The 12,298-nt window shown below is 54.8% G+C and overlaps 2 protein-coding genes across 2 annotated transcripts in view; one reads left to right on the top strand and one right to left on the bottom strand.

The window, feature by feature from the left end:
- Positions 1–4,918: 4,918 nt before the first annotated feature.
- The window catches only part of ZW10 (zw10 kinetochore protein), a 20,145-nt gene continuing 12,765 nt past the window's right edge, over positions 4,919–12,298 (top strand). The window contains 1 exon segment of the mRNA XM_010008890.1: positions 4,919–4,957. Coding sequence (XP_010007192.1) covers positions 4,919–4,957 — 39 coding nt within the window.
- On the bottom strand, positions 9,329–11,886 carry LOC104398739 (T-cell surface glycoprotein CD3 gamma chain-like). The gene is made up of 5 exons (XM_010008882.1): positions 11,814–11,886; positions 10,444–10,656; positions 10,038–10,169; positions 9,665–9,708; positions 9,329–9,391 (listed from the first exon to the last, which is right to left on the bottom strand). Exons 1-5 carry the CDS (start codon positions 11,884–11,886, stop codon positions 9,329–9,331), a joined length of 525 nt encoding a protein of 174 aa, XP_010007184.1.

The raw sequence follows: 12,298 nt of genomic DNA, 5'->3' as shown, positions 1-12,298 counted from the left end.
CGGGAAGGCAAATCCCTGCTCCACGGGATCAACAGTGCTGCTTTCAGGTTCCCGATCACCAGAGGAGAGGGAAGCTCCTCAAAGCCTTGCTGGCACCGTCGAGCAAACTCCTTTCTCCCAGCTGGGTCTGCAAGGCAACGCGGGCGTTCCCTGCGCGCCCAGCACTGCCCACTTCTGGGTGGAAAACAGGGAGATTTCTAAGGGAAGATTAATTTCTTCTGCCTCCCATATTCCTTTGCTCTTTTGTGTTGCAATCACCCCTCCTCCCGGCTTCCACTTGAAACCACTCCCCTCCTGTGGGACGTAATTTTCCTCCCAAAAGAAAATTCGCCTAAAGGTGTTTATAGGTGGCCTGAAGGAACGAGGCCACTTGCTTGGTAAAAACCTGCCAACAGCCCATCAAAAGCAACACAGAAGAGTCTGTCCCTTCCAACCCCAACCACCCTGTGAAGGTGCTAGAGAAACTCAGCTGCACACCAAACACTTTCCTGGTTCCCGGGGCAGTTGGCAGAGCCTGAGCTGGGCGGGAGCTCCTGCAAAACCAGCACCTTTGCATTCAGGGACTGTAAATCACTTCAACACCAGAACCTGCGAGGGGCCGTGCTTGTATCTGGTTCCTGCCCCACTTCCAAAGAGCCATCCCGGTTTTTGTTGTGACTTCGGCCGATTTTCCCCCGGGCAGGGACAGGGGCTGGGGGGCTGGGAAGGGCTCGTCCTGCTCAGAGCTGCTGTGCCAGCGCTGGGGTTGGGGCAGTTTGCATCACCTGGGCAGAGCACGTCAGAGGTGGCCAGGACAAGGTTTTGATGGGGAGAAGACAGCAGCATGACTTCTTGCTAACGAGCAGCCACGGAGACATCTCTCCTACCATCTACTGCTTGCAGCAGTTTCTGAGGAGAATAATGAATCTATTTTTAGCTTTTAAACTTCAAGTTACAAATTTAGCAATGTAAAAAGGCACCAGGATGGTCCACAGAACAGCACAGGGAACCCTGTCACTGCTAATTGCTCTGAGTTACCATGTATCTCTATATTCAGGGAATAACCTGGCTCTGTGTTAACCCTTCATCACCCCCATCTCCCCACATTTCCACTCGGTTACCGTTCCAAATCATCACTTCTGCTCCTCCACTACCACCAGGGGCACTTCACTAGGCTTGGAGCTTGGAGGGGAGGTTCTCTGGTTTGCAAACAGGATCCTTTTGGCTTTTCCAATGTTGTCCCAGGTACCCACACGCAGTGGATGCTCAGGGGGCCACTCCCTGCCACCCCCCACATCCTCAAGCAGCAGCTTCTTACCCACATCAGCCCGGGCAGAGTCCAGTAGGACAAGTGTGTTTCTTGCTGTCACTGCCCTCTGGCCACGGAGCAGCACTCCTGGCTCTCCCTTGGGACCAGCTGATCCCACGCACAGGGCTGGGAAGGGGGGTCTGTCCTGAAATTTCCCTGAGGGCTTTTACAAACCCTCAACATGTTGTTTCCAAAGGTGCTGACTCCACCTGCAGACAAGACCCTGTCCCGGGCTCCCTTACTACCAACCTACGTTCTCCGAGGCTTTTTTGAAGCAGACACAAGCAAAGGAAAGACCTGACAGCTCCAGAGAGCACCTCGGTGGGTGAGATGCGCTCCCTTGGAGCCCCGCGGACGGGGCAGCCGGCTGGAAGGGGCAGGAGCCCCATCTAGTGGCCCCGGGCCACCTCAGCTGGGGCCAGCAGCCCAGGAGAAGCCTAGATGACCTTTAAAGGTTCCTCCCAAACCCCACACACCCTATGGTTCCAAGCCGTGACCCAGAATTGCCCAAAGGAGACGCGGCACCGGGGACAAAGAGCTGCAACTGCTGCTCCCGAGGGGCAGAAGGAAATAAATGGGTTGAGTTAGAGCAAAATAACAAACGTGGAGTCTGGGCTGCATCCCCAGTGACAAACAAAGGAAAGCCCTGACAGCTCCAGAGAGCCCCTCGGTGGGTGAGATGCGCCCCCTGGGAGCCCCGCGGACGGGGCAGCCGGCTGGAAGGGGCAGGAGCCCCATCTAGTGGCCCCGGGCCACCTCAGCTGGGGCCAGCAGCCCAGGAGAAGCCTAGATGACCTTTAAAGGTTCCTCCCAAACCCCACACACCCTATGGTTCCAAGCCGTGACCCAGAATTGCCCAAAGGAGACGCGGCACCGGGGACAAAGAGCTGCAACTGCTGCTCCCGAGGGGCAGAAGGAAATAAATGGGTTGAGTTAGAGCAAAATAACAAACGTGGAGTCTGGGCTGCATCCCCAGTGACAAACCCCCTGGGTTTTGCAGCCTGGCACTGACAGGGTTCATTTCTGCTGGTCCTGCAGGGCTGCCAGGCACTGAGCTGGTTCCCCGGGTCACTGCCCTGCTGTGAAGCTCCTCACAGCAGCTGCAACTTCAGAAATACTCACCCTGGAAAGGTTTTAGCAGGGTCCTGATGGCAAAGCTAATCCAGGCTCATTCCTCTCTCCTGCTCCTAGCTGGGCACAGTCAGAGCAGGTCCCTGGGAGCCCTGGGCTGGGGCAGAGCAGCCACCCCTGGGTGCCAGTGACGTTCCCTGGGGACGCTTTGAGCCTCCGCACTTCCTGACGGGGGTTATTTCACCATCCGTGTCCCAGCGGTGCCTCTGCTGCTCGCAGCCTTCACTGGAAACTGTGAGTCTCCCCAGCACTGCTGCGTTCACCACCACACACAGTTCTGGGAAAGGTCCTTGAGGCCTCTATTCCTGTAAGCAAAAGCCAACGTGCTCTTTCTTCCTCCGAGCCAGCCCCGGGGCCGCCGGGCTGATGCGGTAGAGAAGAGCCAGAGGAGGGACAACACAAGGATGAGGCTGGAGGGGTCCCTGCCTCTCCTGGGACTGCTGCTGTGTGGGGGTGAGTACAGCTGCCCTGGAGACCCTGGGAGCAGCCAAGGGGCTGCAACTGGCTCTGCAAAGTACCTGCAGCCACATATGCGGTGCCTGGGGAGCTGCTGCTCTCCAGCAGAGCATTCCCTGCAGAGGGCAGGATGCAGGGGCAGGGAAACTGGAATTGAACCCTCCCAGGCTTGAGAAAAGAACCTAAACTCTCAGCTGGTTTTTTTTTTGCTTGCTAGCTGGGTCACTGAGACACCTGGGTCTCCATACCCCACGCAGCTGGGTTGGAGCTCCATGCTCTGCTTCCTGCAGAGTGAAAGGGTTTGTGTTTTCATTTTATCTCCACGCTTGGCTCATGCACTTTTCCTCAAGCCTTTTGTGATCATGGGTAAATAATTTCAGTTCAGACTCAGTGTGATATCATGGGAGTGGCAGCAACTTCCAGGGTGCCAACATTTAGAAGGCTGGTTGAAGATGAAGCGTGGAGTATCTGTCCAGGCTGTGAAGAAGCTGCTAACTAAGAGAGAGAAGCTTAGAAGTTAATTAACAGATACTTGCTTGCAATAATCCTTTTCCTAAACTGGGTTGGAGAATTATTTGAATTTCTATTCTGTGCTAGTCTGTGTTAAAAATGGCCTCCAAGGGAAACGGCTTCACTTCCAAACAACATCCTGTCTCAGCTAACAGAACCCTTCTCATGCATTTAGCACAAATCTATGGGTATAAACATCATCTTTCAAGCAGCTGGGTTCAGAGAGGTTGTCCTTGAAGAGGGAAGGTGACTGGCATCTCAGCAACATTACTTACCCCTCGTTATTCTTTTTCTTTTGTAGTTGGCACCGCAGCTCAGGAGGGTAAGTGTATTTTACCAGCATTCTTAACTGTTCTGGTTAAACAGTCCAACTGTGCCTCACAAGTGAGCACTGAAAGTCAAATAGAAATATTCGCATTTTTCAAATATTGCAGGGTAAGAACAGTTCATTAACTGCTACTGATCTGACTGATTGGAAGAGTTGGCTGTCGGGAGTTGTCCCTAATTATTGCTAGTGACCCCCAAGCAGTGACAATTTTCTGACACCAACTCACTCTCTAAATCCCCAATTTTCTAATAGCAACAATGGTTGGAATGGAATGAGGTAACAACAGGCTGATTTATTAACAGTTACTATTCTCTCCACAGATGATATCAAATCAACAGAGGGTAAGTGTGTTTTACCAGCATTTCTGAACTATTTAGCATGATATGAAGACTGTGGGTGCACTGGGGAAGTCTAAAAGATAGAAATACTTCAGCAGTATTTTAGGATGACAAAAAATTTCCTGTTTGTTGGTTGCTACTGTCATCACTAACCAGAAAAAGAAACTGCAATGGGTTGTCCCTAATTATTGTTGGTCAAGCAGAGCTGGGCCACCTGCAGAGACCAGAAAGAATGTGGATAAATGGTGGCAGGTGCCCCAGGCTCCCTGACAAAGTTGAACACTGGTGGGATTTTGACACTGTTTATTTACACTGATTCTTTGCAACACCAAAGGAAAACACACAATGCAGGGAACTGCCATTGCACCACAAAATCCAAGATTTTGCAGCACAATCTGTCATGGTGGGGCAGGGGAGGGCAGGGAAGCCTGCCCAGGAGCTGTTTGTAAAGCTGTTTTCCCTTCTCCTTGGCTCACCTTCCAATAAAGAGCTCCTGGTGGAGATTTCTGGAACCACGGTGACCATCACGTGTCCCTTGACTGAAGGCAGGATAGAGTGGGATCTATCTGGGAAAAAACAGGAAGGCGACGAGAGGAAATACGTGCTGGAGAACCACGACAGCTCTCCCATCAACGTGAGCTGCTCATCAAATCAGGAGAAGTATAACATGTACCTGCACGCCCGAGGTGAGTGACACAGCCCTCAGAGCCCAGGCTGGGGGTGAAGCCTCCACCTTTCAGTGGCAGCTCCGAGGAGATGAGACCTGATGCTCACCCTGCTGGGCTGGTTGGGTGCAATTCTGCTGAGGCTCTTCCCTCTCTGTCTGAGCAGTAAAAAGGTCCAAAGAGCAAATTATTTACAAAGGGAATGCCCCTGCTCTCCAGCCTTTCCCTTCTGTGTCCTCAAGTCTGCTGGTGTTGGTTGGGATAGAGATAAACCACAAGATCAAGCTGGTTGCTTGTCAGTGGTGCCCACATGGGCAGTGTGTGATATTTTTATGTACAGCTCTTGCCAGGCTACAAGGCAGGAGTAACACCTGCCACAAAGGCAGAGTGGGAAACTCCCATCCCAGCACACAGCCTGGTTTGTGACCTGTTATCCAAGGGGGCTTCTGCATCTCCCTGGAGAGGGATCTCAGCCTCTAAGCCATTAAAAATTTGGGCAGCTGCTCTGCAGACAGGACCCAGGAGTCCAGCAGGGGCAGTAGGGATGGTGCAACGATCTAGGAGATGTTTTGCACCCTGGGCTCAGGCCATTCACAGAGCAGAGGGCAGGAAGGGAGGCTGCACACAGCGGGCCCTGGTCTGTGGCTGCTGACTGAGGTGTCAGGGCCTTTCCCTGCTGGGAAGGAAGGATGCCCAGCTCAGAGCACCTCCTCTCTCCTGGCAGTGTGTGCAAACTGTGAGGAGCTGGATGCCCCGGCAGTGGCAGGGATCATCACTGCAGATCTGCTCATCACCCTGGGAGTGCTGATTCTGGTCTATTACTTCAGCAAGGACAGGAAGGGGAGAGCAAGCCCCAGTGCTGGCACCCGGCAGCGAGGTAAGAACCACCTGGGGCACCTCTGCTGAGCACTGGAGTGACACAGCCTGCTCTGCTCCCCCCCAAACCTCCAAGCCCTTGCCAAGAAATGCTCCTGCTTGCCACACCTGTTGCTCCAGGCTGCCTTCTTGTATAGGATGGGCTGTGCCAAAAATGTCCCTGCCCACAGGAAACCATTTCACAGGCTGTTGTGCAGCAGCAAACGAGGCAGGGGATGCTGCTCTTAAACTGGGTCTTTGAAAGCTCTAAGCTCTTAAAAAAGCCACGCGGGTTGACCCACAGGATGCCTTACCCTGCAGTCACCTCCATCAAAGTCCCAGTGCTGCACTGAACGGATCCTCACCAAGGATGATCTCTCTTTGCCCCTGTTGCAGGTCAGAAGACACAACGTCCTCCCCCTGTTCCAAACCCTGACTATGAGGTATGGAGGAGCTGTACTTTTCCCATCTCCCTTTCCTGGCTGGGGAGGGATGGCCAGAGCTGGGATTCTGGGGGATTTATCCTTTTTGCTCCATTGAAGAGGCACCCAGGCCACCTGCAACCTTTCCTGGGAACACAGACAAAAGGTGGTAAAGGTGGAGCCCCTTCTGGTGCTGCCACGGGGAGTGGGGAGCAGACCTGCAGCTCCAGAGCAGCACTGCACCTGCTCTCTGCTCTGCCCACCTCCATGTGTTGTCTGCACCCAGATCCTGGCCTTGTCTGAGGGTGTTCATGCAGGTTCCCCAGCTAACATCTCTGCTGTTCCCACAGCCCATCCGGAAAGGCCAGCGGGAGGTGTATGCAGGGCTGGAAACCAGGGGCTTCTGACATTCCCACGGGTGCCAGGCTGGGAAACTGCACCAGAGGGGCTAACTGCTTGGTACCAGCTCTCTGCAGGCCTGCTGAGGTCCTGGCATTTGGGGTGACACAGGACAGACCCTGGTGTCTTCCTTCAGCCATCAGTTTGCCATTAGGGACAAGAAGCACGTTGGCAAGAGGTTTCTCTTCTCATTAAAGGGCTGCAGCCTCACCTGTGGCTCCTGGCCTCCTTTCTCCTCCCTGACACCTTCAGCAAAACATCCTCATGGGGTCACATGAGGGTTTAACACCTTCCCACGAGTAATTTGAAAGCCTCCCATTAGGAGCTTTAAGTGCTTGCTTCAAATCTGTGTTGCTATTAAATAGTGGGGCTCAGCTGAGACCTGAACACCCACTTAGGGGGTGTCCAGGAGAGTGGGGCCTGAGAGCAGGGCAGGGGGCAACAGGAGCCAGGGCGTGGGTCTGGGGGCAGGTGAAAAACATGAGCTCTCATGCACTCACCACACAGATTTTAAATCTACCTGATTTTAAAAGCTGTGGTTTCCAGAGCAGCAGCAACAGCTTAAGAAGGGCCAAGGGATGCTGTGAAGCCTGGGGTTGCTTCTGGTTCAGGGTGGCAGAGTGAGCCACATTTCTGTTGCTTCTGTTGCTCTGCAGGACAACAGCTCTGAAGAAAGGAAACTGAGGCTGGGGGGAGATGGTTTAACCCTCGAGTTTCAGCGTGAGATGAGCACCCAGCAAGTTCCATGCTTTGGATTGCTGTGCTTACCCTGCAGGATGTGGTTTTAAAAGCAGCACAGCTGGGTTACCAAACAAGGTACTAAAGATCTAGGAGGGAGATAGCAAGATGCAAAGAGCACTTACCCCCAGCAGCCCTAAAACCACTTGGGGCCACGTTCTCAGCTTCTGCAAAACATCCCTGCTCCAGGGACACTTGCTCAGCCCACCCACACAGCCCATTGCCACGGGTGGGCTGTGAGAAGCTGGGACCATTCTGTGTACATAGGGTCTGAGTCTTGCTTCCAGCAACACCCCAGTGCTTCCACCACCAGTTGTGTGTGTTTGTGCTCGTCTGCCCCCACCAGTGCCAGCCACGCTCCCCTCACCTCTGTGGGATCAGTACCCACTCTGTGACAGCATCTCTGTGCTTGGCTGCACTCAGGAACATTCCCTTGTCCTCCCAAGGGCGAGGTGCTGAGGAGCCTCTCCAACAGAAGCTGCAGAGGTGGCCTCTGCTGTCTCCTTGTTCCATGCAGAGCACACCCACCCCCCTGCTCCAGCCTCCTCCTGCTCTGTGGGTACAGGTTGCCACCTGGGCTCGTTGCTCTGAGGTCTGCTGGCCAGGCCAGTGCTGCAGCCCAGGCAGCCTGCTGGTCACTTCTGCTCTTTACAGGGCTCAACCCTTTGCAGACCAGAGGTGGGTTCTGGCACCTTCTGCCTGGAACAGTTACATCAGGCTCACCCTTCACTGGAGCAGGTTGGAGCAGAAAAGCCACCAGGACATTGTTCTGCTTCTGTGAACAGCACAATACTGTTGTGTGAGGAGCTGACACTGAAGGAAAACAGGTTCTTTGCTTGCTCAGTGCCCGTGGGGCTGATCTCAGCAATTCCTGCACGGGCAGGCAGGGCACACCTGCACCCTGCACAGCCCGTGCTGCTCCTGGCGTGTCACAGGTTTGGGGCCAGTTCTTGCTGAGTGCTGACTCTTTCCATACCCAGTTTATATCACTGAGTCACAAATGCTCTCTCAAGCCACTCGCCCAGGTTCTTACAAAAGCAGGGAAGCACAGGGCACAGGTGTGTGCAACTGGCACGTGGAGGTGACCTGGTTTCTGAGGTCCTGGCTGTTCTCTGCCTCCTGTTTTGGCCACAGTCAGACCCCAGGAGCTGTTTCTTTTCAGATCTGAGGAACTGAGACCTTGCCAGGAACAGCTAGGGTGAGGAGACCCAGTGTCTGGAAGGTGGCTGAGGTGGGAAAGGCTCTCCAAGTTTTCCTCACTTCACCCTGTGCTCAGCAGCCTGGGGGGGCTGCTGGGCCTGACAGAGGCTGCCAAATCACAGAATGTGGGGGGCTGGAAAGGACCAGGACCACCTGGGGCAGGCCACACAGGAACACATCCAGGCAGGTTTTGAAAGTCTTCAGAGAGGAAGCCTCCACCACCTTCCTGGGCAGCCTGTTCCAGTGCTCTGTCACTCTCCCGTGGGCTGCAAAGGCAGGGGAGGGTGGGGAGAGCTTGGGCTGCCTCTGGCCTCTGCTGCATATGCAGAGAAAACATCCTTCTGTCCTCCTTCCTGCCAGCCCCCCAGCTCTGTCCAGGAGACTGAGGCTTGCAGGAACTTGGCAGGGGTGAGACAGACCCTGCTGACACTTGCTGTGCTCCTGGTGTCCCTGCTCCCCACCCTGCAAGGGGAATTAAATGTGATGCAACCTCTGCTGCTGCCACTGGCAGCCCTCTCCCTTCACAAGGTCTGCTACCCCCAACTTTGGCAACAGCCCCAGATGTCATTTGTGTCCCATCTGTGTCACAGAGAGGTGACACAGCCACGGGCACCTGCCCACACTTGCAGAGCAGCATCCTGCTGGGACGGGCAGGAGCCTGGTGGCTCTGCAGGGATCTGGGTGGGTCACATCCAGCGTGCACCTTCCCAGGGACTGCAGAGCTCCCCGGGCCTCAGCACAAGTGATGGAGCAGGGAGGCCAAGGGACAGGCTTGTCTTTAATCAGAGGATACAGAAGTGCAGGAGATCAGGGGATGAGCAGGGAGCTACAAGGAGCTGGGGGGGCTCTCTAGGCAAAACCCCAGCGCCCTCCACCCACAGTGCACTTACAGTGGCAGTGCCAGAGCAGGGTGCTGGTGCCCTGGAGCACCTGGCAGGAGCTTTGCTGTCATGTCACTCCCCACGTGAAGGAGTCACAGGCCTCAGCATCTTCCTGCTTCACTTGCGGGCTCTGCCAGGGGCCAGCTGGCTGTACTGCCCCTCGTCCCGCTCGCCAAGGGGCTGGGGAGGAAAAAAGGCAAAGTGAGCTACAACCCTTGTCCAGCCCTGGGAGAGAGGGTCCAGGACTTCCCTTTGCCAAGCTTTTGGCAAGCTCTCCCTCCCTGCACACAGAGCTCGGGGTCTCTCAGGGGAAGGATGTCCCAGCAGAGAGCAACCTCCAACATGGTGTGATGCCTTGAGGCATCAGGTGTGTCCCCCCAGCAGCTGCAGCATCATTGCCACACAGCCCCAGACCAGACAGACACACTGAAGCCCACACACCCCCCCAATCACCTGGTAGAGCTGGTCATTAGCAATCAGGTTCTGCCTGTCAGAAGCTAAATGAAGAGAGAAGATGGTCAGGAATTGGGGGAGTCACAGGTAGCCTGGTGAATATCAGCACTATGCTGTTACATTCTTTGTAGAAAGCCCCTACAAGCCTCAGATGTTCCTGTGCCACCAGCTGGGAGAAGGTTTTGGTGAACCCTGTACATATGATGGCTTCTCCTGAGAAGCTGAGCTAGGGACAGGAAGGGTGATCACACAGATCCCTGCCCTAGACCTGCTGCGTGCTGGTTCCAGCTTGCAGTGACCTGGCTCTGTGGGCAGGGATGGGCAGTCCCTGGGTACCACGCAGCTCCTGGACATGCCCAGGCACCCCCCTTACCTCTCGACGTGCGCCCCTTGTCGTGCCCAGTGATGCAGTACACAGCAACTGCCAGGAAGATGGTGGCAACAACGTCAGCAACCACAATCCCAGAGATGGTGGGAGCATCCACTTCGATGCAGTTCTGACACACTGGAAGCCCAAAAGAACAGCAACACTCAGCCAACCACCAGGAGCTGTGGGGCCAGACTGAGCCCAAAGAACTTGGCCAGTCCAGGCACCAGACCCAGGGGAATGTGCAGCTTGGCTGCTCCCAAGGCCAACCCAGCAGAGGATCTATTGGAGCTTCCACAAACTGGTGGAAACACCCTCAAACTCTGAGAAAAAACACAGTTCCCTCAAAAAAATGTCTTCAGTGAAAACCCCAGGCAGTTGTGGCTCTAGAAACCAGGATTGCAACACTTACTTCTATAGTGCACCTGGAGGGGAGGGCTCCTCTGTTCACTTTCCCCTTTGCACATGTAGATGCCTCTGGGATCATCAAAAGCTGAACCCAAGTCCAGCTGTGTGAAGTTTCCTATCTCAGTCCCATCTTTCCACCACGTGGCTTCAGCTCGGGTGCCCGTCACACACTGCAGAAACACCTTCCCACTGACTTCCTTCACAATTACCTTCTGCCCTGTAAAAAGAAAACAAACCAAACAGGAGGGCAAAGAGCTTCCCAGCCAAGTTCTCAGCCCTCAGTGGTGCAGAGCTCACAGATCTCATCCGTGGAGAGTCATGTTAGCCTGTCCCCTGAGCACTGGAAAGGACACTGCTAACAAAACAAACCACATAATGCAGATTACCCAGCAGAGAAGTAGTTCAGTGTTGAACTGGTAGTTACATTACAGCAGCTCTGGGTAGTTCAGAGATTCAAATTCCCTTAGAGAGAAAACCCACCTGGCTCGGGCACCTGCCTGGACTCCACTCTCTGTGTGACCCTCATCCCACACACAGATCACATCAGTATTGAAGTGCAAATTCAGCCAGAGACCTTTCAACAGAAAGTGAAACGTTTCCACCAGCAGGGAGAGGAGCTGAGCCCAGACAAGGAGGCAAAAACCCATCGGGGTTTTTTACCCAAGCATAAAAAAACCCCATTTTTAGTGAAGAGCACACAAAGAACTGCATGCAAAAGCATCATCTTCCGAATCTGAGAGCAAATTCCCTGTCTCACTCGCTGAGTGCTGGAGCAGAGCACAGCACACAGGCTCTCCTGCTGGCAGGTCTGTGCCAGCACAGAGCTCACAGCTGCTTTGGTCCAGCACCAGGACCCCGGCAAGCCCAGCTGCAGGTGCTCTGTCATTGTAGGGTGGATTTGAGCCATCCCAGGTGGCTCCAGACTGTCACAGCAACAAGCCAGGGTGAGCAGAACCATCAGAGCAACCCCGTCCTCAGGAACCCTTGTGCTGACCCATTCCTTTCTCCCCATTGAAATTTACAAACATCATATCAAGGTCCACAAGGGACACAACCCCAACAAGCTGCAGGGAGCTGCTTCCAGCCACCCTCCCGTGGCTGCAGAGCTGCCTGCAGTGGGAGCAGCACGGGTACAGCTTCCAGGGACCACGGCAAGCACCTGATGGGCACCACTGCCAACCTGGGGGTCTCCAGGGACTGCAGCAAGTGCCCACTGGGCACCACTGCCAACCTGAGGGTCTCCAGGGACTGCAGCAAGTGCCCACTGGGCACCACTGCCAACCTGAGGGTCTCCAGGGACCACCACCCCCATTTCATCCCCAGGACACAGCACCTCAGCAGCCCACGGGCAGAGACCCACAGCCAGGGACTTACCTTGGACACTCCAGCTGGCCAGGGCCAGGCTGGCCAGCAGCACCCAGGGGCCCAGGGACTGTCCCCTCCACATGGCACTGAGCACTGGTGGCTCTTTCCCCTGCTGGGAGGAGAGGATGTGCAGAGAGCTCCTCACCACAGCACACCAGGCAGCCCCAGCTCTGTCGGGTACCGGATGCTGGGGGCTGGGACCTCCCTGCCTCCCTTCCCCCAGCAGCTGGGGGGTGTCTGACCTGCCTCCTCATCCCAGTGACGTGGGTTGTTAACTTAAACAAGTCATGTTTTGGGGGGAAAAAAATCATCACTTAAGAGCAAAGAGGTGACACAAGAACAAGAGTCTGGGTAACACCAAGGCAGGAAGATTTAGAGAAAACATGTTTTGGGGACAAAAACAGCACCCACTGAAAGATGGGGGAGGACAGCTGGGCTTGAGGTGGTGGGTGCCCATTGTTTATGGCCCTCAGGCAGCCACATGTCCCCCCACA

This window comes from Chaetura pelagica, unplaced genomic scaffold, assembly GCF_000747805.2.
Source record: "Chaetura pelagica isolate M959 unplaced genomic scaffold, ChaPel_1.0 scaffold1222, whole genome shotgun sequence".
In the NCBI taxonomy this organism is placed as follows: Eukaryota; Metazoa; Chordata; class Aves; order Apodiformes; family Apodidae; genus Chaetura; species Chaetura pelagica.
This window is presented reverse-complemented; position numbering and strand designations above follow the sequence as displayed.